At 40.2% G+C, this 26,901-nt stretch overlaps 2 protein-coding genes and 1 non-coding gene across 4 annotated transcripts; 2 read left to right on the forward strand and 1 right to left on the reverse strand.

The window, feature by feature from the left end:
* Window positions 1-232: 232 nt before the first annotated feature.
* Window positions 233-23,304, reverse strand: REST (RE1 silencing transcription factor). Of its 2 annotated transcripts, none has more exons than XM_044225901.1 (4): window positions 23,012-23,304; window positions 19,753-20,656; window positions 13,186-13,269; window positions 233-6,346 (listed from the first exon to the last, which is right to left on the reverse strand). In XM_044225901.1, the coding sequence occupies exons 2-4, from the start codon at window positions 20,645-20,647 to the stop codon at window positions 3,942-3,944; spliced, it is 3,384 nt and encodes a 1,127-aa protein (XP_044081836.1). In that variant the 5' UTR covers window positions 20,648-20,656; window positions 23,012-23,304; the 3' UTR covers window positions 233-3,941. The 2 variants fall into 2 exon arrangements, with proteins under 2 accessions (XP_044081836.1, XP_044081835.1); XM_044225900.1 differs by lacking the exon at window positions 23,012-23,304 and adding an exon at window positions 22,207-22,303.
* On the forward strand, window positions 21,013-23,023 carry LOC122890188 (proline-rich protein 2-like). Its single transcript, XM_044225928.1, has 2 exons — window positions 21,013-21,019; window positions 22,260-23,023. Exons 1-2 carry the CDS (start codon window positions 21,013-21,015, stop codon window positions 23,021-23,023), a joined length of 771 nt encoding a protein of 256 aa, XP_044081863.1.
* A 3,168-nt stretch (window positions 23,305-26,472) lies between the features above and the next one.
* Window positions 26,473-26,586, forward strand: LOC122890670. Its single transcript, XR_006381120.1, has one exon. It is a non-coding gene; the product is annotated as a U5 spliceosomal RNA (small nuclear RNA).
* The last annotated feature ends 315 nt before the right edge of the window (window positions 26,587-26,901 follow it).

The raw sequence follows: 26,901 nt of genomic DNA on the forward strand, positions 1-26,901 counted from the left end.
TTCAGGTTGTTTCTCCCTGACCTCCATCTCCCAGAAAATTACAGTACAGGAAGATATGCTCTGGACTACTACCCACTGGACTGTCATCCCAAACAACAGATTGCCATGACCCTTCTACCTACCATGGGTTATCAGACGTAAGAATTTTGGAATTAATACACTTCCAATTCTAGCAAAATAAATCTGGTTTTTTGATCCCTGACATACACCAATAATAAACAAAGGCATGAAAGGCTTTTTAAAACTTTATTTCAACATAACTATGCTTACAGAAATACACTCATACTGGTTAATAGAATGCCATTTAAGCTTAACTTATCCTACACAATTTGGACCAAAGACTTGGTACATGGTTTAAGCTTTAAAAAAAAAAAATTATTTGCAATCTGGTTTATTTTTCATCTATTACAAATGTATATAAAAGATCCTCCTATCAAATGCTGCTAAAGCAGGCAGCAAGAACCTTGAGATATTAACCTTTGGTTTGTCTCGGAAAAATAACACGTATTGCACTGTAAGTTTATAAAATTGGTGCAACAAAACATTGTTGTAATGTTTCAATGCCAGTTTACAAAGATCAATTAACTAATGGATGTTGAAAAGGGTGGGGAGCCTATGTACACAAGTGAAAATGTAAAAGCTATCTGATTTAGTAAAAATTGCATGTAGATTGCAAGTCTACAGAAACGAAGATTCAGATAATTTACCAAATCTGAATTAACACTATCAGCTCAGTTCATCTGCTGAGGTCAACAAGGAAGCTGCACAGACTAGCTGTTTTTTCTGGTTTATACAAAAAAGAAAATGAAGTTTCTTCCCCAGCTTTTCGGTCCAGAACTGATATTATACTACAGGCAAGGTATTCCTTCCATTGTCAACATTCATGAGGTGACATGTGATGAGGTCTACTTGGGCTTAAATTTATTTGCATTAGCACTTAAATGCAAAACAGTCCCCAAAGTTAAAGACCACATGACTTTAGAAGTGACTCTAAAAAATAAAATGGCCCTTCTTGGAAGACTAGAACAAAACATCCAGCCAATTATAAGAAGCCTTATCAGAAATGTAGCCCCTTACAAATTACACCTCAATTAAAAAAAAAAAAAAAAAGTAGCCCCAAAGCAGCTCTGAAAAGAGGAAAAAATATAACTTAATATATCTTGAAGTTCAATGTGAATATAGGTTCAGAAGACAGAAGAGAGATTTTCGTAAGACTACCTAGATTAGGCTTATAATGTATTCTAGTATTCAAGTTTCTCTAGTTACTAAACATCAATTTACAAATAACATATTCACTTTTTATTCCTTTAACAAAAGGGAAAATTCTAGTTTCAATTCTATCCAGTGGAGGGGAAACTGAGAAAACAAAGATTCAAACAGTTCCATGCAAATATCACATTTTTCAAATGGAAGAACTCCCAACTAAACCAGAAGTTCTTATTACTAACATATTTTTCATTGAAACAATTTTAACAAGTACAAATACATGGCATTAAGGTTCAGAACCTAATATAGGCCTGACAATCAAGTCCTTGTTTTCTGGAAGAAAGGCCTCAAGTCCCACTCAATTTCCAGTAACAATGTTTTCACAGATCAATTTAATAACAAGGGGTTTTAATTTCCTTCATATTTTGTTTTTAGCACTCTAGTCTTAAAAACTAGGTAAGAAAATTAGTCCAATTCCCCAGAAGTCTAATTTTTTTTCTTTTGTAGCACTGAACAATCCACAAAACCTCCTCCCCAAACGGATTCCCAATCTCCAATCTGTACTTAACATGAGTCTTTTCATACAGAATGTAAAAGTACTTACATAAAATGTACCCATGAACATTAAAACTAGTTGTTAGAAAGATTTAACTAGCTTTATAATTTAAGATTTAAAACATAAATATTTGCAGCTTGATCTTCTGTTGACAATGATTGTCGGAGCCGTGAATTCATCTAGAATTCAACATCATTTATAAATTCCCATTCATGCACACAAAACACACACCATTAACACACAACTTACGCTTTTCTTGAGAGAATCTTCTCTTCTTTAAATCTTTGGCCTCCCAGTCAATTCCAAGTTCAAATGTCTTTTAACTCAAACTTCGCTCTCAGATTTTTAACAAGTTTTCTACCCACACTTCGTCAATGCTTTCCCTAGTCTTTCATGTTGCATTGCCAAACTCTGAAACCTGCCTCAAAGAGATCGCCAGGTGAAATAAAATAAATGATATATAAAGTGGTTATTTCAGGACAGAACATGGGAGGATCAGAATTGTTCCAGATTCCCTACTGGAATCGTACTTTGAAATGAATTAACTGCTATCAGGAAGAAAAATCCTGTTGGATTCTTTCCTGCTCTTTGGCAACGGGCCAAAGAACCTACCAAGAAAGTTTAGAAGAACACTCTTTCTTAATACTAAGTGCCCCCACAGGAACACCAGGATAGCTGCAATTCATTTGAGGCCTCACCTGTAGAAAGCGGCTGTCACAGGGACAGCCAGGACACCCACTAGTTTGTGGAGATCCCTGAGAAAGTGTGATTTTTTAAAAATCTGGACTGTACTTCGGTTTCACCTGCCTTTCTCACTGTATTCCTAGGAAGTGAGTAGCAGCTGGTCTACCAGCACTCAAACTAGCTCTCTCAACCTGGGTTTGCTGTATCATTGCTATGGCTTTGGAATCTCACAACTGATAATCGGTGTACCTTGAAGGAGTAATTATGCCTCCTAATTCCAGGTCTGCAGTTTCCAAACATCATTTACAGTTCTTTATTCAGCTGAGGAGCCATATGGACACCAACCATCTATGTAAAAAGGCCTTCCTCAAATATATGACTTAACACTGTACATCTAGAAGTAGTTGTACTAAAACAAGCCAAAAATTTTTACTTATGGTTGGTATCTGAGATTAAAATCCATTTAATAAAGAGCCTAGTGGTTTGTTTAAAGGTCAATATGAGAGCTGTGAACTCACTACATCCATTTAAAATAAATAACTTATGTGAAATACAGATTCCGGCATAGATATAAGATGTGAAATTCAAAATCAATGGATTGAACCTGCATGTTTCATTTGCTCACAAATTTGCACACACTAATATCCTGCAAAAAAGACAATTGCAGCAAAGGAAAAAGAAAACTGCCCTTTTGCAAACAAGACTAAAAGCATCCCTCCAAAGAGGTCAAAATAAACATGCATATATATGTATAAAGTGTTACTGTTCAACAAATACTATTTCTAGAAAAAAATTGAACTGCATAGGTTAAAACAAAACAAAACAATGTGCAACATCTTAAGCCATTAAAGCACCAAAAAAAAAAAAAATACCACGAATAAAAAACCCAAAACAAACCAAAAAACCACACCAAAATCAATTGTTTTTATGATGATTAACATATACAAATAAGAAATATTGATCAAAACTCAGAAGTAAATACCTGGACTGATACAATGTCCACTGCTGGGAAAATTTTTCTTCAATTTAAATGTCTCTCCTCATCTCTAAAAAAATCTTAAAGTGCTAACTTTATATAAAGCAGGCAAATTCTTCAAGTAATTTGCTATTTAAGTATGCCAATTTTTATAGAACTAAACAGAGAACTAAGAAAAAAAACTAAAGTGAAACAAGCAGACAGACATGGCAAGGAAAGTGACAAGTTACAGCCAGACAAAGCAACAGAATGCTACAATACCACCGTGGCCTTCTCATTTCAATTAAACGTATAAACTAACAGATTCAGGTGTCTGCTGGTTTAGTACACTACCTTCCTTGGATTTGCTAAAATTTACCCATCAACAGGTACATACAGTCCTAAGGAAAAGAGTGCCACTTAAAAATCAACATCGGACACTAATTAAAGCAATTTAAAAAATAAAAGGTTGTCTACAACTACAAATGAATATTAAATGTAATAGATCTTATAAACTAAGAAGTGAAGCCTTATCCTAAATTACTCCTGCCCTTTAGCTGCTTTTTCAAGGAAGTAGACATTAACCAAATGGCGATTGAGGTGCTTGCTGTAATCTTTTTCCTTTCTAAAAGAGCGATCACAGAAGATACAAACAAAATCCCCCTCAGCCACTTTGACTGCCAAGGCTTCCTTTCCATTTTTCCTGCTGGTTTCTTGTGGCACTGGCCGGGCCCCATTTAATCCAGAGTCATCGCTACCCTCTGACATGTTGTCACTTAGATCACTTCCATCATGACTATGGATGCCTTCGTCTTCATCCATTTCCTGAGACTCATTTACTGCCATGGTGACAGGAGGTGATGTCACAGCAGTTTTGGACACTGCTTCGTGATTTTCTATTGGCAGGGGAAGCAGCACTGGTGAAACAGGTTCTTCAACTGCTGGCTCTTTGCCAGGGGGGTTCTCTGTTTTGTTCTCATCAGTGTCTATTTCCATTTCACGAAGCTCAGAGTCAGTCGGACACTTAGCATCTAACATTTCACCCTCTGCCATAGTCAAGTTTTGCTCAGAGGATAAAATATTGGCAGATTCCTTGTTAATAGCAGCAAGACCAGCTAGAATCTTCCCTGCCTCTTCTATCTTTTGAAGAGGGGCTTCTTTACTTCCTTCACCTTCAGTGAATGATTTTTGGTCTTTTGACTCCTCTTCTTTTAAGTTTTCCTTTGGCGGTGGTGGTGATGGTGCAGAGAGATCCCGCGTACCTGCACTCTCCTTCAGAAGCTGGCTGGCTTTGACAGGCACTAAGCCAACTTCAATGAGGACTTGCTCCTTCCGAGCCACTTCACTCTGCGTGTTGGGCTTTTCTTTTTTATTATCTTTCCGAGGAGACTTTCTGGGACTTGGTTCCACGTGAAGAGGCGGCTCTGTGGGAGGTGGCGGCTCCCTCTGAACAACCTCCATCTGAGCAGGCCCCCCAGGGAGAGGTGGTGGCTCTGTCTGAGCAGGTCCTATGTGAGCGGGTGCCACTGGAGGAGGGGGCTCCACCGGATCAACCTCCATCTGAGCAGACTCCATGGCAGGGGGCGGCTCTAGCTGAGCATGCCTCTGGGGAGGAGAAGGCACCACCTGAAAAGACCCCTTGGAAGGAGAAGGCGCCATCTGAGAAGACCCCTTGGAAGGAGAAGGCGCCATCTGAGAAGACCCCTTGGAAGGAGAAGGTGTCATCTGAGAAGACCCCTTGGAAGGAGAAGGCGCCATCTGAGAAGACCCCTTGGAAGGAGAAGGCGTCATCTGAGAAGACCCCTTGGAAGGAGAAGGCGTCATCTGAGAAGACCCCTTGGAAGGAGAAAGCGTCATCTGAGAAGACCCCTTGGAAGGAGAAGGCGTCATCTGAGAAGACCCCTTGGAAGGAGAAGGTGTCATCTGAGAAGACCTCTTGGAAGGAGAAGGGGCCATCTGAGCAGGCCCCCCGGGAGGAGAAGGCTCCATCTGAGCAGGCCCCACAGGGGGAGAAGGCTCCATCTCAATGGGCCCCCCAGATGGAGAAGGCTGCATCTGAGACGGCCCCTTGGAAGAAGAGGTGGCCATCTGAGCAGGCCCCTCGGGAGGAGAAGGCACCATCCGAGCAGGCCCCTTCTGAGCAGCCTTGCTGCTTTTTTTACTTGACTTGGTCTTCAGACTTTTCTTCTTTGTACTTTTTTTCACGCAAGTATTTTGTTTTTTAGTCTCCTCTACTTTGCTATCACCTTTTGGCACTTCCTGACTACTTTTGGATTTGCCTTCTGCCTTCTTCTTCTTTTTTGTCACAGGTTCCTCATCATTAATAGTATCTTTTAAGGAATGGGCTTCAGTTTCCATCCTTCTTTTGCTTTTCTTGGTTTTACAGGTTGTTTCTGAATTATTTCCTGTATGCACATCCATTTCTTTAGTTTCCATTGCTGATTTGCGTGTTCTGGTAGTCACTTGAGTTGAAGCATTACTTAAAGACTTTTTCTCTTTTGAAACATTATCTTTTTTCTCCATTTTTACAGGCTTCTCATTCTTCTTTCCAGCCACATCCCCCTTTATTTTTGTCTGTTCTGTTTCTTTTTTTTCATTGGTAATATTGTTATCAGGCAGATCAGCCTCTCGTTTTTTGGTTTTCTTTAGTTTCACTTTTGAGACATCCATGGTTTTATTAGGACAAGTAGGATGCTTGGATTTGAAGTGATACTGAAGATTACACTTCTTGGAAGCCGCATAGTCGCACGCAGGGCAATTGAACTGCCGTGGATTAACGTGTAGCTCTACATGTTTTTTGAAGTTACTTCTATCTGCTGTTTTGTAGTCACAATGTGGACAGTTAAGAGGTTTAGGCCCATTATGAACCTGTCTTGCATGGCGGGTTACTTCATGTTGATTAGAGGCCACGTAACTGCACTGATCACATTTAAACGGCTTCTCACCTAAGGTAAACAAGAGATGTTAGAGAGAACATAGATTAAGACATGAATTCAAGCCATTTATTAAAATATAAGGAACTGGATATGTTAAAACACACAGACACAAACTATTCATTGAAAAGACTCAATCATGCACTTTACATTTACCATATTTATTTGTAGATCTTTTCTCTATCCCTTGACACTGACTCTCATACCAAATGGAAGAACAACGATTTCATTTAACCATCATCTTCAAAACGTCCATCAAGCTAGAGCTCTTAAACACTATAAAGAACAATGATTCATCAAGAAGTACACAACAATTATTGGCAAAGTTGGTTGGGCTATGGATGTGAATTTTGGGGCAAGGGCACTCAAAGAGAAAAAATGTTTTTTTTTTTTTTTTTTAAAGAAAAGATCCTTTTAATTGTTTTATGTTTCATGAAAGCAAATGTACAATGGAACAGAATATATAATTCCCACACTTTTTAACTTGCAAGTTATTATTATTATTATTTTTTAAATAAACATATAATGTATTATTAGCCCCAGGGGTACAGGTCTGTGAATCGCCAGGTTTACACACTTCACAGCACTCACCATAGCACATACCCTCCCCGTAATTCCCATACATTTTTAAGATAAATTCTGAGACTTCTAAAGAAATATCTTATACTTCTAACTACACTCTCAGACCTTAGATGTAGAAGTTGTAAAAGTTTTGGGCTTAAGGAACAAGAAGAGGTCTTTTCTTTAAATTTAAACCTTTTGCCTATCTCAGCAGGAGTCGAGTCAAACTCTACTCAGCCAAGTCATCCAATGCCAGAATTGCTATTTTAAAGCAAAAATATAGCCAAGCCAGAAACCTTCTGATTTTTCTCTGCCTTCTTTTAACAAATGGGTAAAGAAACAGCATAGGTGAGAAAAGGCATACAAATAGATATGGTATGTAAAATAATTGAACAAAGTCATGATCATTAGAGATCATAGGTACATACAATACCAAAACCACCCCCACCCCCAAATTAAAGATAGAAGATTAACACATTCTACCTGAATACATACCCATCTAGATCACACTCTAGTAAATATTACCAAACGGTATCCATACCCCACTGGTCCAATGGAATGCATAGTAGAAAAATGGAAATTGACATTTATGAAAATTCATCTCTCAAACACTCTCAAATTCGTATCAAATCTAATTTTTTCATAAAGCAAATTTCTCAGACATTAAGCTTTACATGATCAAAAAATGTCTGATGATAAAACCGAAACTTACCCAGATACATCAGATTGGTTATGTAGAAACCAAAACTTACCGAGGTACATCAGATTGGTTAGACTGGTTATGTAGCTAGCTGGACAACTCTTTTCCATGTTAGACTACTAACCGAGTCACTAACAGAGGTTTCTACAACATGCTTCATTACTCTGTCTTGTCCCCTCCAACAAATTACCTCAGTGGACACAAACATTTGCTTAACATATACAGACACAGAATGAGGAAGAAAATTAGTGGCATAATGATTAAGAACTTTTTTTTAGAATGAGACTATCTGGGAGATCAAATATGGGCTCTTCTCCAACTCACTTTTGAGATCCTGAGCAAGGTACTGAAAACTCTCTAAGGCCCAATTTCTGCATCTGTAAAAGTACTTTTAAGTTATGACCTATAAATAATTTAATTCATATAAAACACTTAGCTTGGCACAGCCAAGCAGTCCATATACACTCCCTATAAATCATCACTTTTGAAAATGGTACTTTTAGTATGGGTACACAAAAGGCAAGGTTCATATGTTTATCCTGCCTTTCCATTTAAACCCTACCTCTGAGTAAACAAGTAGCTGATGAATGAAGTTTATCTCTTTAAGAAAATATTTGTGCTGGGGCACCTGAGTGGCTCAGTGTTGGTTACGCCTCTGCCTTCGGCTCAGGTTGTGATCCCAGGGTCCGGGGAGATCGAGCCCCACATCCGGCTCTCTGATTAGCGGAAAGCCTGCTTCCCACTCCCCCCCCACCCCCGCCTCTCTGCCTACTTGTGATCTTTCTCTCTCTCCTGTCTAATTAATTAATTAATTAATTAAAAATATTTGTGCTAATAAAAGAATTGTAATGGAAATATTGCCACTGTATAACCCCTAACAAATGAGAGTATTTACACAGCAAGCATCCAAGTCCAAGCCTCCACCTATGAAATGGTCAAGAGAATGGGAGTTCATAAAAACCTATTTAAATTTTGATGGCAAAATTTACTTGCTCCATTCATTCCTTCTCAATTTTATTTTCTTGCCTTTGAGTCGTGCTTGTATTAGATCCAGTCATAACATTGCATAGGTTTTTAGCACCTAATATATATGTATTTTTGCCTTTTAGCAATGATTTTAATTCTTTTCCAATTCTAGTATTCATTTACATTTTTCATCTTTATAAACATGTCAGATGTCCACTTTATTCCTCCCAAATTAAATTAATATATAGCAAATTCAAAAGAGGAAAGATTTTCATATACTTTACCTATTCTTATCAAGAAGAATCGAGAAAGAATAACAAAAGGGACTTCAACTGAAGAGTAATGGGGCATACAATTGATTATTACTTAGCAAAAAAACACGAAGTTCTGATAAAGCAGCATGGGATGACTGTCAAAAACATCTCATAGAAGAATGTCATAATATTCTTTTTGACAGAAGTCAGACTAGCAGTTGTAGGTAGACCATGGGAGTACTACCAGAAAGGGTGAGGAGGTTCTATTTCTGAGGATGTATAAATGTTTCAGGTCTTCCTCTAGGGGGCAAACAGGAGAAACCATGTGAAGTCACTGACCTGTCTGCTTCAGACACATGTCTCTGCATTTTCATGTGTGTAAACTGAACCTCAATAGAACACAGTTTAAAAATTTACTCTATACACCTAAAACTAATTTAACATTGTGTATACTATACCTCAATAAAAAATACATTTACTAACTGAAAAAGCCCAAACCGCATAGGAAGTTGAATTTGACATGACATGCTAAAATGAAAAAAACCACAAAGGCACTGGGAAAAAAACATTCTAGAATTCATTATACCCTCAAACCATAATGTCTTTCAAATAAGCCCAGCCTATTGAAATAGGGCCTCCACAATAATTATCAAATACTTGGTGAAAGAAAAATAAACTTATGGTTGAAAAAAGTATTTTCCATTTTAAGAAGAGTAATAAATGGAAATGGAAGCTGCCAAGTTGATGATCTTCTTTAACAACAGCATCCATTACACTCACTGTGGGAAAATATTCAAGATGAATTCCTATGCTAGCAGAATGGGGAACCAGTCAGTGTGATATATAAAAAAATTATTATTAATAGCAAATACAAACTGGATGTATTTCATCTGGAATGAGGTATTTCACCCAGGATGAAATGACATTATCTCCACTGAGAAAAAGAAAGGGAGAACTGTGGATAATGTCCGCATATCTCAGACTAGCCTGGTGGTGAAGGATACTTTAATACCATTAGGGAGAAACACCAGTAAAATGGAGAGTAACACCAGATAAGGTTAGATTAGTGTGTCAATTTTTCACCTCATCAACATTCTGATCCCTTCCTAATTTGGCCTAAAGAAACCAAACCCTATGGTTGGAAATGCTCTAAGTAAATAACCACTGTGGTTTTGCTTTATAAACCCATCTGTCGGCTAAGCTAAAATGTATCAACTCCACAGAGCCTAATTTCTTCCAAAAATGAGAATGAGCACATACTTGTCCTCTCTGAAATACACTCACATGAACAAGGGAAAAAACAAGGCCCAGGGGACCTTAAAAATCAGACTCCAGACCACAGAGAAGGCCCGCAAGATATTCACTCCAAGCAACCCATTCAAAAAAAAGACTACCTATCCAATCTGACCTAATTTAGCCTCAGTGTATTTATGAGGGCTACCAGCAACTTCAATTAAAAGTACTGAAACATGGGATCTCCTGGAAATAATTGCACACTCATACACATGAGTGTATGACAAAACAAACTAACCATGTTTGTTTCCTGTTTGCAACTCAAACTACTGGCACCCAGTAAAAGACATATCTCTGCTCTCTCCATACGCTGTGGTTCCAATTCCATTATGCTATAGCTTCTAGAGCCATTTTCTGAGACATAATTTTCTTTTAACGATGTTGATACCTGAAAATGGGAGGGGTGAGGAGTTTAAGGCTAAATCCTAGCTCTTCTGATTTAAAGGAATGACAATTAACCACAGATAAAGCATTTGTCCTCTCTATATCTGTGTCCTAATCCATAAGCTAGGATTAAATATTTAAGGGGTACTAAGATCAAAGATAACAAATCCCAATTTCTCAGTACCTGGCATGCATGCAACAAATAGTAGCTATTATTGGGGCACCTGGCTGGTTCAGTCGATAGGGCATGTGACTCTTGAGTCACATGGTTGTGAGTTTGAGACCTACACTGGGTGTAGGAGATAACTTAGAAAAATAAAATCTTTAAAAACAGTAGCTACTACTCTTGAAAAGAATTTTAAAATACTTTAAAATACTCTAACAGTAGCTACTGAATATCATCTTTTTAATACAGCTAAGAAATTCAAAAGACAACAGCTAGCAAACACAAAATTATTCCAGCAGAAGTTACTAACTAGTCTAAAACACCACAGACACTTAAAGGGTGACAAAGTATTACCCATTCAATGAGAAAGATACAAGTATGTTATCATTCTAATCCAGTAAACCAGCAACACTAATAGTGGGTCAACCAGACAGGACTTCAAATGAGACACAGAAGTAGAATTCAAGCATTCAGATTTGATTTCTAGTGTACATATAATACAGGGCACACAGACAGAAGAAAAATCCAATGACGCCATGAGAAAGCAAGTAAGACAAATCCAGAAAGGGGGACATTCTATAGGAGAAACAGCCACATTTCTTCAATCCCTTAGTTTAAGTTTCCCCACTGGTAAAATGGGGACAGCAATTGAACTTATACATTATTGGATAGTTATAAAGGACAAAAATTAGTTAACTCACATAAAACTCTTAAATGTTTTATTTAAGGGCTAGAGCAGAACTATCAATAGAACATGATGCCTACCCTCAAGGAAGCCTGAAAGAGCTTCCCAATGACCCTCAGAAAATGAAACCAGGAAGTACCCCTAAGCAATAAACTCAGGTATCTGGTTAAGTGACTCAACTCAATAGCTTAGGAGATTTAGAAACATTCCAGTGTATTAACATTACAAGCACTGAGGGTAAAGAAAAGCTAGCCCACATATTATGTGACTTCTTCATAGCTGCTCAAATCAGAATCTGTACTAAAATCAAATGTTACTCAATTACTGACTTAAAACAGCAATATCCAATAAAAATAAAATGCAAGCATATATGTAATTTTAAATTTTCTGACAGTCACACTTATAAAGGTAAAGAAAAGGTAAAACTAAATTTTACTACTTATTTAACCCAATATAATTAATGTCATGTGAACATGTAATCAAAACTTAAAAAAAGTTTTTTTTAAAGTTATTATTTAAGTCATCTCTACACCCAATGTGGGGCTTGAACTCATGAGCCTGAGATCCAGTAACAAGCTCCTCCAACTGAACCAGCCAGCCACCCCACAATAGGTATTTTAGGTGCCTTTATTTATATTGTTTGAATTCTGCTATGTATTTTATACACTTCAGTTCAAACTAGCTATATTTCACAAGCTAATAACCATATGTGGCTAGTGGCTACACAAGCAGACTGCACAAATTTCAGGCAATTAAAGAACCTAATGGACATGAGTTTACAGACTTCTGTTAATACCAAGATTTTGACATAGCTTCCCTACAGGGGTATATATTCTAAATTTGGAAGTAGAGTATTCTCATCAGTTGTGGTGGTTCACCAAGGTTCAAGGGTGAATTATAGCCAAAACGAATTATGCTAAGACCACCTATGCTGCTATTTACTTTTTAACTTTGCCATCTATCTACTTTGATAATGGGGACCAATTCCGGTTAGTGATCACCATTATTCCAGTCATTGGAGTGGACAATCTCCCACTGCATTTATAGTCCTGCATTTTATCTAGTATAGGTTAATAAATTGAGATCCTGGATTATCTATTATTCTTTCAAGTTTGGTTTCTGTAAATCAGTTCACGGAAGCCCTATCAGCTCTCACAAAAGGACAAACCCACATTTTAGGACCTGACAAGTGAAGGAGGAGTTAGAAACCACACTATGAAATGTGGTGTTCTATTGTGTTGCGAGTGGGGGAGAGGGTGAGAAGGTAGACACTGCTCAAAATGTACAAACCAGTGTTGGTCTATAACAGCATTTCAAGTTTTATTAGAGAACTTGAAGATCTGGTGGAAATTATGGACCGTCCACCCAAGAATACTGCATGTGTCTTTTATATTCAGTTTCAGAGTTTCACTATAGATTCCTTCTTCAGAACCTAAATTTAGATACAGTGTCACATGAATACAACACTGATTTTTAACTCTGATTTCTAAATTAAAAATAAATCATAAATTGATTTAAAATAAACAAATAAGTCATTAATAATGACCCAGTTTGGGGCGCCTGGGTGGCTCAGTGGGTTAAGCCACTGCCTTCGGCTCAGGTCATGATCTCAGGGTCCTGGGATCGAGTCCCGCATCAGGCTCTCTGCTCAGCGGGGAGCCTGCTTCCTCCTCTCTCTCTGCCTGCCTCTCTGCCTACTTGTAATCTCTCTCTGTCAAATAAATAAATAAAATCTTTAAAAAAAAAAAAATAATAATGACCCAGTTTCAGGTCTGGAAGGATTTTGTTATAATGATGTATGGTTTACTAAAAATCATAGAAGGGTTCCCATTTCTTACCAACCTGAATGAGTACGCATGTGTCTAGTTAGATGAGTCTTCTGAGAACTTGAGTAAGGGCAGAGTTCACATTTATATGGGCGTTCCCCTGCAAGAATAGAAGGGTTAGGGTTTAAATATGATAAAATAAGGTAAATAAAATCCTCACTAACAATAAACACAATATTCAGTACTGAGCTTTTTTTGATAAGGATTCTTTTTCCTATTCCTGGCAAAACAGTCCATTTTTTATTATAGACAAGTAAATGATTTAATTCAGAATTCACATAACTACATTTCAGCTTTGAGGACAAAAAAGATCACTGGCTTTCTGAATTCTCATAGCCCTTTTATTTTTCATAGTAATGCTACAAACTCTCACATTAAATATTAAGAACTGAATAATTACACTGATAAGGTATCAAGGAGCACCCTTTAAAAAAAAATCAGAATTACCCTTAGGAAAAAATCTACCCAAATTTTCTCATGCTATCATTCAGAAATTTATTTATTTATTTATTTATTTGGATTTTTGTGAAGGGTAAATCTATCATTTGAAATTGCTGCTTAAAACCAAGAACACGTGAGTGGGGATGCTTAAGCTAAAAATTTCAAGTAGGCAGACAGATATTTCACAGAACAGATCAGTGTTAAGGTAAATCCTGCTCATAAACCCATAAGGACTGACAGTAACTGAAGATGAGAAGATAAAGATTTCAGTACTAAAGAATTTAAGACTTCAACGGCAGGAAATGTATGTTTTTTGGACATGGTTTGTCAAACACTAAACAGATTTTTTTAAAAAGCTTCACACACACACACACACACACACACACACAGGCCTAACAATTTGTAGTTTCTTTTCATCTGGTTTTGGCCACAAGATAATAATTACAACCCTGGGCAAGTTTCCTCATTCGAAGTAAAAGCACCTTCACTTACTGGAATTGTGAGAATTTAAATTTAAGATAATACACACAGAACATCTGATATTGTGCCTGGCACATAGTAAAGCCCTCAATAATACCAGTTATTATTCTGTCTATACAGTAAGTTACAGTAACAGATGTGTCTAGTAAAATGGATACGGGAAAGAAAAAAAACAAGTGAAAATAGAGGAATACTGTAATGAGTAGGAAACGTGTTCCTAGTAGCCATACAGCTGTTATTAGCTGGTAGCTATAGGTCAGCTATAAATAAGTCCTATCAATAGAATTCCTACTTCAACCTGGAAGAATTTTAGCTTAAAATATGTTGAAAGGGGACGCCTGGGTGGCTCAGTTGGTTAAGCAGCTGCCTTCGGCTCAGGTCATGATCCCGGCGTCCTAGGATCGAGTCCCACATCGGGCTCCTTGCTTGGCAGGGAGCCTGCTTCTCCCTCTGCCTCTGCCTGCCTCTCTGTCTGCCTGTGCTTGCTCTCTCTCCCTCTCTCTGACAAATAAATAAATAAAATCTTAAAAAAAAAAATATGTTGAAAGTATTTCTATAAACATATATAAATGACAGATAAGCACATGCAAAGATCCTCAATATCTTTACCCATGTGGGAAATGCAAATCAAAACCACAATGAGATGAAGACTTCGCAGCCATGAGGATGGCTATAATCAAAGGACAGATGTTAGAGTATTGGTTTGGGTATGGAAAAATCGGACACTCATACAATGTGAAACTGTAAAATAGTGCAGCCACTTTGGAAAATAGCTTAGCAGTTCCTCAAATAACTAAACAGTTACCATATGGCTCAGCAATTCCACTCCTAGGTATGAACAGTTGACCCTTGAACAACATGTGTTTGAACTGTTCAGGTCCATTTATACGTGCTTCCCCCGCTTCCCCCCAACAAATATAGCACAGTTCTATAAATTTATTTCCTCTTCTTCCGGGTTTTTTTTTTTAAACATACCTATATCCATTCATTCGTTCACTTATTTATTTATCTGAGAGAAAGAGATACGGAGCAAGGGCAAGACAGAGGGAGAGAATGCCATGCAGACTCCCCCCAGAGACCAGAGAACCTCTATCAAAATCAAGTCAGATGCTTAACCCACTGAGCCACCTAGGCTCCCCATCATGGATTTTCTTACTAAGATTTTTTTTTTCAAGCTTACTTTAAGAATACAGTATATAATACATACAACTCATAAAATGTTTAATTAACTATGTTACTGGTAAGGTTTCTGGTCAATAGTAGGCTCTCAGTGGTTAAGTTTTGGGGGAGTCAAAAGGTATGTGCAGATTTTCGACTGCCCCTAAATTCTGCACTGTTCAAGGGTCAACTGTACATATCCAAGAGAAATAAAAATGTGTCCACACAAATGTGTATATGAATGTTCATAGAAGAATTAATTATTCACAACAGCCAAAAAATGGAAAACAATCCAAATATTCTGATGAATGGATAAACAAAAACATGGTATCCCTACAAGAGATTATCTGGCAGCAAAAGGAAAACAAGTATTGTGCACAGGACATGAATGAACCTTAAAAACATTATGCTAAGTTAAAGAAGGCAGTCACGGGGCACCTGGGTGGCTCAGTGGGTTAAAGCCTCTGCCTTCGGCTCAGGTCATGATCCCAGGGTCCTGGGATCGAGCCCCACATCGGGCTCTCTGCTCCGTGGAGAGCCTGCTTCCTCCTCTCTCTCTGCCTGCCTCTCTGCCTACTTGTGATCTCTCTCTGTCAAATAAATAAATAAAATGTTTAAAAAAAAAAAAAAAGAAGGCAGTCACAAAGGACCATATATTATTGTATGATTCTGTTTATCAGAAATGCCTAGAATGGGCCAATCCACATTGTATGTTATGTAAAATGCATCGCAATTAAGCTGTCACAAAAAGAAAAGTTAATGGAAGAAATATCAAATACCATTATAGATAAACAAAGGGCTCAATTAAGAATAATTTAAATTCTTTGTAAGAGAAAAGATGGTTTCTATCTGTGCAACTACGAAACAGGCATAAATACTCTAGAAAACTTAGTGATTTTTCAGTCACACATAGAGGCAAAAATGTCATCTTTTAGAATTTGTGAACTGTTTTTTTTTTTTTTTTTAAGATTGTATTTAATTTATTTGAGAGAGAGAGAGAGAACAGTGGAGAGGGATAGAGAGGTAAGGGAGATGGTAGCTCTGTGTGAAGCGGAGAACCCGATGAGGGACTTGATCCCTTCTGTGGGATCATGACCAGGGCCAAAAAAGGCTGATCCTCAACCAACTGAGCCATCCAGGCACCCAGAATTTGTGAACTGATTAAAATGATCAAACCCACAAAATTAAAAATCTTTTAATTGAAGACTCAAATGAAAATCCTCAGCCTATCACATATTACTCACAAAAAAAACCCCTGAACTTTGATTCTTAGTCTTAGTTGTACAGTATGACCTTGGACACATCACTTCAGGGTTTCCTCTCAGTAAACACAGACTATTATAATTTAGTTCCTCAATAGATCGTTCTGCAGATTAGCAGAGAAGTACCCAACACTGGCCACTCCAAGTACAGAAGAAACCCATTAATCTGAAAACTAAGGTACTTAAATGAGAAGTGAGTCTATTATTTATCTCTACTTTTCAGCATTAAACGAATTTATTTTCCTTTATAAACACAATTTTCAGAACCATGCATTTAACACCAGAGATACCCAGAATTTACATAATTGAAATATTATCCTCCCAATGTTTCAAAATGCTTCCAAATTGTTTCAAAATGCTTACCAAAATTTTTTTTTAAAAATTCACAAAGATAACATTAGGAAGAAAAAAAATCTTCTCAATAAAGTTCAACACTAAAATTTGTGGGGGAAGGGGAAGACACTAAAATGTGAAATGAGGTACCAATGTTACCTTACTGAGAAAATACCAACTTTAAATTAATGGGAAGAAAAATTTATTGATGGTACAGTTAAACATATAAAATATATCCATTAAAAATTAGTCACCTAAACTGCAGTTAAAATAAACCACTATATAAAAAACATTATAAATGGCCAAGAGTTCTTGGTTTTCTTTCCCCCCTGCTATTGGATTTTTTTTTTTAAGACTTAATTATTTTAAGAGAATAAGAGCATGTGCCCCTGCAAGCAGGGGTAGAGGTAGAAGGAAAGGAAGTGAAGCAGACTCCCACTTCGAGCACAAAGGATCCATGCAGGGCTCCATCCCAGGACCCTGAAATACGACCTGAGCCAAAATTTAAGAGTTAAGTCAGAGGTTTAAGCAACTGAGCCACCCAGGCACCCCAAGAGTTCTTGTTTTAAAAAACAAACAAAACAAAAAATGCTTTACATTAAGAAATTGGAATACCAAAAAACCCCCCCACAAAACTGGAAATACACACAAAATACTAAAAGAAACCTTTTCTAGTTCTTTCTGTTTTCTTTTTGGTTCTAGAAATATTCTTAAATTGACAAATTTAGATTTACAGTTGAAAACATTTTTAGCTTTTATGGGAAACATGAATTATCAAAATACAACTGACAAAATCAAAATGTATTAAGACAAAAGCACTGGGATGCTGATCAGAATATTCTCTATATTGACTTGCATGATGGATAGGAGTACATGTATTTGTTAAAAGTCATCAATTCTACTTCAATCAAAACAATTCATCAAAGTGTACAGATAAAAGTCAGGCCGTGGCTACTACCTGAAAGCTCTACAGATCACAGCCAATCCAAATTAAGCCCCAAGGTTTTAAAAAAAAAACTGTTAAATGAATATGAAGTAATTATGGCTGAAATATATAGAGTAGCTAAGACTTATTTTAAGATATTGTACATGAAGTTTTGTCTGTTTATTTCAAACTACTAAGTGATTAATGGGATAGGATTTCCAAGTAACTCTGACTTCCTATGCCATGTAATTTTGTAATATTTGAACTTAAAGACTTTGGAAACTAAAATGGTTTTAAAACATGGAGACAGTCACAGGTTCTAACAAATTCCAAAGGATCTCCAAACATTTTTACTTGACTAGGTTTTAATGCCATACACGTAATACTGGAGCATTCTCCTGGAGCTTAGAATCTTGCCACAGACACCCCCCCACCCCTTTTTAAAAGTTTATTTGCGGGGAAGAACGCATCCCATGTGGGGGAAACAAGCCAACTCCACCCAAACAGAGCTTGATCCCACCACGAGAGATTATGACCCGAGCTAACTATCAAGAGTCAGGCGCTCAACTGACTGAGCCACCCAAGTGCCCTCACATCTTTCTTGTGACTGAATTTCATCTCCAAGTTTTACTATTTAAGTCTACCACAATTCAGTAAAGCGGTACTGATTCCCCTCCCCACTGTGCCCTACTTTACCTGTGGGGTGCAGTCCAGTGATAACTCTTGCAAAATGGATCTGATGCAAACAGCATCTAAAACCCCTTTTTACTTGTGATCCAGACCACTATACTAGATTACCCTATCCAATTTTGTTCAGACCGCTAATCAGTCCTCAAAGGTACCAATTCTTAGGAGAAAAATGTAATGTGAGAAAACTACCAAGAAGTTGCAAACATTTCCTTAAAAAACAAGACTCTTTGGGGCACCTGGCTGGCTCAGTCAGTGCCACATGCATCGCTGCCATGATGGTGTTTCAGGGTGCTGAGGAGAAATGGGGGAGTAACCACGAACAGACAGGGTTTCGTTTTGGTTGAAGATGTCCTAAAAATGGACTGTGGAGCAGTTACACACCTCTGTGAATATACTAAAACCAGTGAATTTTAACTTTAAATGGATGAATTCTGCAGTAGTGGACTGTATCTCAACAGAACTGGTATTTACCAAAAAAATTGCCAAATGTGGTAAAATATCATTAACTAATGAATACAGGTAATGAGTAGTACATGTTGGTATTTTGAGATGTTTGAAATTTTTCTTATTTTTAATGTTGTTCCATTGTTTTTTTTTGATAGAGTAACTTACAAACTAGAAAGGTTCTCTTACCTGTAGGAGTTTCAACATGCTGAAAGACATTGTTTTTTATCTGAAAAATAGCTTCATTTTTCACGTGTGTTTGCTTTCTCAGGAAAATGATTTCAAGTGTGGTAATCCCACCAGTTTTTTAAAAACTAACTTTTCACATTTCTAGGTTTTGCAGACAAGGTTAAGTTGTTCCACTCAGGTACTCAATACCAAGATAATTGATCTTAAAAGTTTATTGCTTCTGTGAAATGGATCTATGCAAGGGTTAATCACTGAGTTTTCCTTTTTGTCTAAGTCCTCAATTGCTTTAAGAAACTATGCTGCATCTTAGATGTATTCACTACTAACTAAACACATCTTCTTAAAAAAAAAAAATAGTCCAATTTAATTAAATGATCTACTTCAAGTTGTGAGAATAAAAATTTTAACAAGAACATGGGTAATATCTGTCTTGGTCATTCTGAAGTAAGTGTTCTTCACTTATCCTCAATCCCAAAGTTATTACCGCCATGGAGAGAGAAACTAAAGCATAGAGATTAAGTTGACTTATTCAAGGTCACAAAGACAGCAAATAATGGGACCAGAACTTGACCCCAGAATCCCTTCTTCAGTGCTACTTTAACAGCCTACTGAATTAACTATCAAAAGTGAATTGAACTTATGGACTACAAGGTACTCTTACCTGTATGAGTTCGAACATGTTGAACGTAGTTATTTTTTCTATCTGAAAAATAGTTGCATTTTCCACATGTGTATACTTTCCTTGGAAAATGGTTTCTTAAGTGTTTCCTCCAGTGATATTCGCTTACTGTGGTATACGTGCAAATGATGCACTTGTAGACTCGCTCATTATCCCCAGCTCTGGTGTGGTGTTTCAGGTGAGCAGTATAGTGATCATACCGATTGGTATTATAGCCACAACGGTCGCAGCGAATGGGGCCCTTGGAGAAATCTCCCTCCTCTGCAGTGGAAGACCCAGATTCTCTGGCTTTTGCTTGCTTCTCTGCACTTTCTTCCACGAAAAATTTCTTGGCACTATGAACTCTGATATGATGCACAAACTGCTCTTCAGATTCGGCTTCATACTGGCATGGCTTACAGCGAAAAGGTTTGCTCTTCAAGTTCTTGCATTTGTCCTCCGCTCCAGGTGTTTCGGGGGGAAGATCTTTATTTGAGCTGTAAATTTCTGGGGCAGCTGATACCTCAAACACAGGCTGTGGTTCTACAACACTGAGTTCCAAACTTTCCAGTTCCATGTTTTCCAATCCACTGGGTTCACCTTTGATTTCAGCAGACTCCTCAAGTCCTTCTCCATCACTATCTGAAAAATTGTTATCTCCGACAGGCATCAATTCTGCCATCTGTCTTTCTTCACCAACCAGGTAATCACAGCAGCTGCCATTTACTTCCCCAGTTAAGGCCACATTTGCCAACATGATAAGCTGAGGCGCAGCCAACTCAGCTTTGGAGAGGTCATGCAAGTCATACATGTCGTTAGGCAAGGCCATGCCAATGTTGCCACTGCCCGTGAACAGCCCTCCTCCTCCAGAAGACTGCCCCATTACCTGGGTGGCCATGACTGTATTCTGAATTCAAAATAAGACAAAAAGTACAAAACCAGTTTAAACACAACATCCAAAACATTGCTCCAATACTTCTAACTTAAAAAAAGGTTTTTTTCTAATTTAATCTTTGAATACAATGAGCTTTGTTAATCACTAAAATTAAGGCTTTGAAGTATTTTTGTACTACCAAATTTTCCTTATTGCAATCACCAAAAAAATCTCTATTATCCCTACAAAAATGTCTATCAATTGTCTGACATAACTCATCCATCAACTAGGCCTACCACTGGCATGTCTTCCCTCAAGCACTTACAATTTTTCTGGTGAAAAAATAACTTCTTTTTTATGTTAATTAAAATTATTTTTCAGTTCAATACATGAATAGTAAACTGCTGTCCTCTCAATTTCCCCTTTCCATAGTTTACTGGTCAGAAAAGGGAGAAACCCCCAAAACTATACTGTTCAATTGTTAGGTACAAACCTATCTGGACAGCAGAAGCCTGTAGTAACTGGTCAACTGAACTGAATTTCATATAAACTCAACTCCAGAAAAATAAACCACTGTGAAAAAGTACCACTTAAGTTTATTTTAATAACTAGACCCGTTTAAAAGAAAAAAAAAAAGCAGACCTTTTTTCCTTGTTTAAAAAGAACAAAAAAACAAAAAGGAAGCTCCGTGTATTCAAAACTTCACAAATTAAAGAAACTTTCAAACCCTCTAATAACCGTACAACTCAACCCGACAATCAGCAACTTTCTTGCATTGTGCTTGACTTGGCCTACTTGCTTAGGGGAAGCCATTACAAGATCACCTTCTTGAAAACATGTTGGGCTTTTAAAGTCGCCTTAACCACGTCACTTTCCAATCTAGAAGGAGCTATTCTCCAACTGAGTGCTGTCTTGCAAATTAGAAGCAGCAAAGCAAGTGGCAAGCACTCAAAAAATCGAATCGAACTCCAAACCCCAAAAGCAGTCCGTTTCACCCAGGTGCATTAAACACAAACCGACCGAGTTATAATGTACCAAAACTTGGAATCAAATGCCATCACAGAAAACAAACTGAGGGCCAGAGCAGTCCCAGGGCTTAACAGCCCAGGCTACTCGGCAATTTATGCAAACATCGACTTTTCTAATGTCCCCCCCAACCCTAACTACCGTCCCTAAAGGAATTTTCACGTTTGTCAGGAAGGCCGTCTAAGCACAGCCCGAAAACCCAACGTGTTGCACGAATTCCTATGTGCGGCTGCCACCAGCGCCTGCCTCGGCGGCGGCATTCCTGACTGAAATAGGCATTCGGCCATTTTCTCAAAATACCAAACACAAAGCAGCTCTTTGCAAACTCGGGCGCTCTCGCTTCCTCTCGGCTGGGCCCGCTCACTGCACACATTTACACACCAACTCGCGGGAGTTGCCCCAACACTCGTCCCGAAGCTTCTCCTGAGTTCCCCAACACTGAGAAAAGCAAGGTGGGCAAAGTCGGGGCGCCGTTGGGCCAGACCAAGTCTTCCCCATTCAGGGCTGCCCCCTCCCCGGCCCGCGGGCCCGAGTCCGGGAAGAGGAAGGAAAGTTACCGCGTTGCCGGCGTCCTAGCTCCTCTCACCGCCCCTGGGCTCACCCTCCGCAGAGGGCCCGGGAGGCTCCGCGGGCGCCCTCCCGAGGCGTCGGGCCCCTAGCGCCGGAGGGGGCCCCCACGCGCGCTGGCCGCCTCCCCCGCGCCCCGGAAGTTTGCGAACTCACTCCCCCACCGCGCCCCGCGGGACGCGCGCCCCGGCCCCGCCAGCTCGGGCGCCGAGGTGGTCGGGTGCGGAGGGCCGAGGCGGCGGGGCGGCCCGAGAGCAAAAATCGCTGTCCAGCCCCATTGGCGGAACCGCCCGGGCCGCGGGGCTGACTCAACCCGCCCGGCCGCACTCAACGGCGCCTTCCGGCGAAAGGGAGAGGCCGGAGAGGGAGGGGGACGCAAGGGCCGCGGGCCGACGAGGGGCTGCGGCGGGACCTGGGAGCAGGAGGACCGGGAAGAAGTTTCAGGACCAGCGCCACAAGCAGCTCCGCTCCTCAGGACTGACTCGAAGGACGCTCGGGCCCGTGCGGAGGCGACGGCCCGGCCTCCACTGGGGAGGGGGTCCCGGCTCCACACCGCTCCCCAAGGACGCCCCCGGCCCAGCCCCCGGGCCGCGCCGGTGTAACCCGATCCCGCTCGGCCGCCCGCCCCCGCCCCGCTCTGCGGGCGCCGCCGGAGCCACAGTATCTGCAAATCAGCCCTGGACAGCGCCTCGCTCCGCGTCCTTCCGCGCCCTCCCCCTGCCACTGCCGCCGCCGCCGCCGCCCGGCCGGCCCTCCCCCACCCCGACCGAGCCCCCAGCCCTGAGCCGCGCTTACCGGCCTTCCTAGGCGAGGAGGGGCGGGAGACCCGGCGCCGCCGCTCCTTCTCCGACTACTTTTCTTTGTTGCTGGAGTTTCGGGGGGAGGGGTGGGGAAGGATGGAAAAGTTGGGCGCTGGGGACGTCGAGGCCCGCAAAGGCCCAGGAGTGGGACTGCAGAGAATGCTCAGGCCGCCGGCTCTCGCTCTGCCGTCCCGGTCACCGCCGCCGCCGCCGCCGCCGGGGTCTGTGGCCCGGGGCCTCGGCGGCGCTTGTTCTGCTGCTGCGCCGCGAGCTCGCGGGAGCCGCACATTCCAGCACAGGAGGCTGCGCCGCGCACCCAGCTCGCGCCGCCGCCGCCGCCGCCGCCGCCCGCGGGACACGCCCCCTCCACCGCCCGCGCGCCCCCGCGGGACACGCCCACCCCGCCGCCCGCGCGCGTGGCCGCCCGGCGCGCCCCGCCCCTTGGCGAAGGGGGTTGCTCTGGGCCCTGGCTGGGCTGTGGGCGCGCCTACCGGGAGCCGCACCTAATCCGCCCGGCCCCTCACTCTTGCCCTTACGTCAAAAAAGAGTCGAGCCCCGGTCCCTTTCTCGATTTGGCTTTTTTAGATGCTGTAGGGAACAATTCTGGCCTCTTGTCAAACAAACGACAGAAAAGTTGCCCCTAGCCTTGGCGTGCAGAGATGTGAATAGAGCTGTTAAAAGAAAAATCTGCAGGCTTTGACCGTTCTCTTTAGAACCACTGTCTAAAGCGTTTCGAGTGTAAAGCTCTCGAAAATACCCTTTAGAATCTCTTGAAATCTCCACCCATAGTCACCCTTAACTAATTAAACGTTAAGCTCACGCGGTAAAAACGCATCCCAAATTCTAAACAATAAGCGAAGAAAATGCGGCCAGTTTCTGAGTTGTGAGAAGAAAATGTCTCGGTCAGATCACGGACTCAAAACAGAACTGAGGGGACAAGTCCATAGACCTAGCCAGTAGCAGGTCATTCCTGAGCCTTCAAAACACGATTTCAGCGGAGCAATTATCCTCAGATTACAGGACAGTAAAGCAGAGGCTGAGGACATGGAGGCTGCCTGGTCACCACGTGTGGGAGAGGAACCTGGCTTCCCTGTTTATAGAGTGGCGCAACCTAAAAGAGAAAGAGAAAGAACGTAGTCTCATGTACCCCTAACCTTCTGTCTACAACAAATGCCTTCTTAGTTTGCCTTTGAACCCTAAATCATCATGCCCGTCCTCAAAAGTTTATTAGCTTCCTTAAACCCCTTAGTTTGGCATTCAAGGCCCTGACCAACCTGATCTAGATAAATTGGACTATCACTAGGATTAAAATAGAGGTAGCAGCAAGTGTTATAGGGGTTCAGAGTAGGGAGATGATCTTTAGCTACCAGAATCTAGAAAACTTCTCACACTACAGCATGACCCAATCGTCCCTTACAGAATTAGGTGGAAAGTAGCAGAAGGAACATTTTACACAGTGAAAACAGTGTGCTCAAAAAACCAGCAGCTGAGACTTGCCTAACTCCTCCTCCAGCTCCCCAGTTCCTTCTCTTTAAAGTTCCTTCACTGGTTTCTCTTACAACACAGCTTCCACACTCTTCAGTTTCCTAGTCTACACCCCATTAGGCTGTAGACTATATATTAGAACAGTATATTATTAATTAATGCAGCTTGTCCCCTTATATTAGAACAGTATATTATTAATTAATGCAGCTTCAGATGCAAGATGGAATAAAGGCCCTAGGGGCTTAATCACCAAGGGTCCAGTTACTTAATATTGAATGCAAGCACTCCCCCGTGAATCAAACTTGAGAGGTATTCATTTTCATTGAACCAAAGAGAAAGAAATGAAGAAATGGAAGGAGGGAGGGAGAAAGAAAGAGAGGAGAGGAAGAGAGCGAGGGAAAGTAAGAAGGGAGGGAAAAAGGAAGGAAGGAAAGAAGGGAAGCAGGGAAGGAAAGAAAGAGGGAAAGGAATGAGAGAAAAGAAGGGAAGGAAGAAAGAAAGAGGAAAGAAAGGACAAGAAAGAACTGTTTTAGCCTGCTACAAATTTGTCTACATTTATTCTTTTTTACTTTTTTAAAATTTTTTTCTTTTCAACTAAAATCTAATGTGAGTTGCATGGCTTTTTTAGATGCTGTAGCTCAGGGAACAATTCTGGCCTCTGTCAAAGCCCTCAAAGGCATAAATTATTTTCTTTCTCTTTTTTTATATCCAAAAAGGCAAAAATGAAATATCTCTTCTTAAACTTACTAGATACATGTCCTTCATTTCCTCAGTCTGACTGCTTGCTGGAAATGTTTTATTAATTGGGAATTTATTCCCACGTATTGTGATGCAAAAAGAAGAATGGCAAATTGGCAGCTGCATTCATTTAAAATTAGCAGAGGCCCTTGTTCAAGAGATGGCATATTCAGAGTGACCTAAATTATCATGACATGAAGGGCACAGGTCAAATTCAAGGCCAAGTTACAAATCAATAGAAAATTTCCTTGGGGGGAAGCTAGTGCTATGAACTTGAATTCTTAATTGTTTTTCAAGAGACAGTATAATTTGCTGCATCTAAAATTTAAGATCTTCTGCAAGATAAAGACTTTGACATGTGAATGAGTTCTAGTTTTCTTATTTTGAGAATATGGATTCTTTCCTATATATTTAATTCATCAATTTTCAATTTTAATTATCATATGTTCTTAATAACATTTTCTCTGGAGATTTACTTCAAAAGTTTGATATGTTTTTGTGCTTTCATATGCTTTTTATTCCTATCCATGGTTCATTTTTTTTTTTTTCCTCTAGAACTGATCTTAGCTTGGCTGAACCCACATGAATGTCATACTGAAGTTCAATTATCTGCTTTACAGTTACATAAACTCAAGGTTTGTGACTGAAATTGGGGTACAACTTCTCCAATATGATGTTAAAAGATTTTGCTTCGACTCTTTTGCTGTCACCAGCCAAAGGGAGACATTGGTGTGTCAAGGACTAACATTTTGGTGTTTCTCCCACTGTCTGCATTTTCAGTAGTACCTGTCACTATTCACACTTCTGGGAATCTCTTCCCCATGTAATTGATCCTACAGGGACTGAACCCTGGCTCTGAAGTTTGTGCTCTGTGAGTTAGCCCAATTTCTATTTTGCATTTAGTTCAAGTGGACTTAAAAGACAACACTGCACTAGCTTCTCTATAATTTTATTCCGAAACTTAAAAAAAAAAGATTTTATTTATTTTATTTGTCAGAGAGAGAGAGAGAGCAAGCGAACAAGCAAGCAGAGCGGCAGGCAGAGGCAGAGAGAGAAGCAGGTTCCCTGCTGAGCAAGGAGCCCAATGCGGAACTCAATCCTAGGGCCCTGGGATCATGACCTGAGCCAAAGGCAGTGGCTCAACTGACTGAGCCACCGAGGCATCCCTATTCTGAAACTTTTAGTGAGAGTTAAAAAAAAGGGGGGGGGGCGTTGTGACAGAAAAAACACTGGATACTCTGATTTCTCTTCAGATCATATAAATGTTTTGCTTTTTACTAAAGATTTCTGTGGAAAGGGATGACTAAGTCTTAAGCCAATTTTTGGGGTCCTTGTTTCATCAAGTTTACAAAAAAAAAAAGAGAGAGAGAGGGATTGAGTAAGGCAGGAAGACAAAAGAGAAAAGAAAAGAAAGGAGTGAGTGAGCACAGGGGTGCCTGGGTGGCTCAGTGGGTTAAGCCTCTGCCTTCGGCTCAGGTCATGATCCCAGGGTCCTGGGATTGAGCCCCACAGGGGGCTCTCTGCTCAGCAGGGAGCCAGCTTCCCCGCCCCCCCCCACCTGCCACTCTGCCTGATCTCTGTCTTATAAATAAAAATCTTAAAAAAAAAAAAAAAGAATTGAGTGAGCACAGGTCAGGTAGGCTAGAGAACTATTTTTCCTTC

Source organism: Neovison vison, chromosome 11 (genome assembly GCF_020171115.1).
Source record: "Neovison vison isolate M4711 chromosome 11, ASM_NN_V1, whole genome shotgun sequence".
Lineage (NCBI taxonomy): Eukaryota > Metazoa > Chordata > Mammalia > Carnivora > Mustelidae > Neogale > Neogale vison.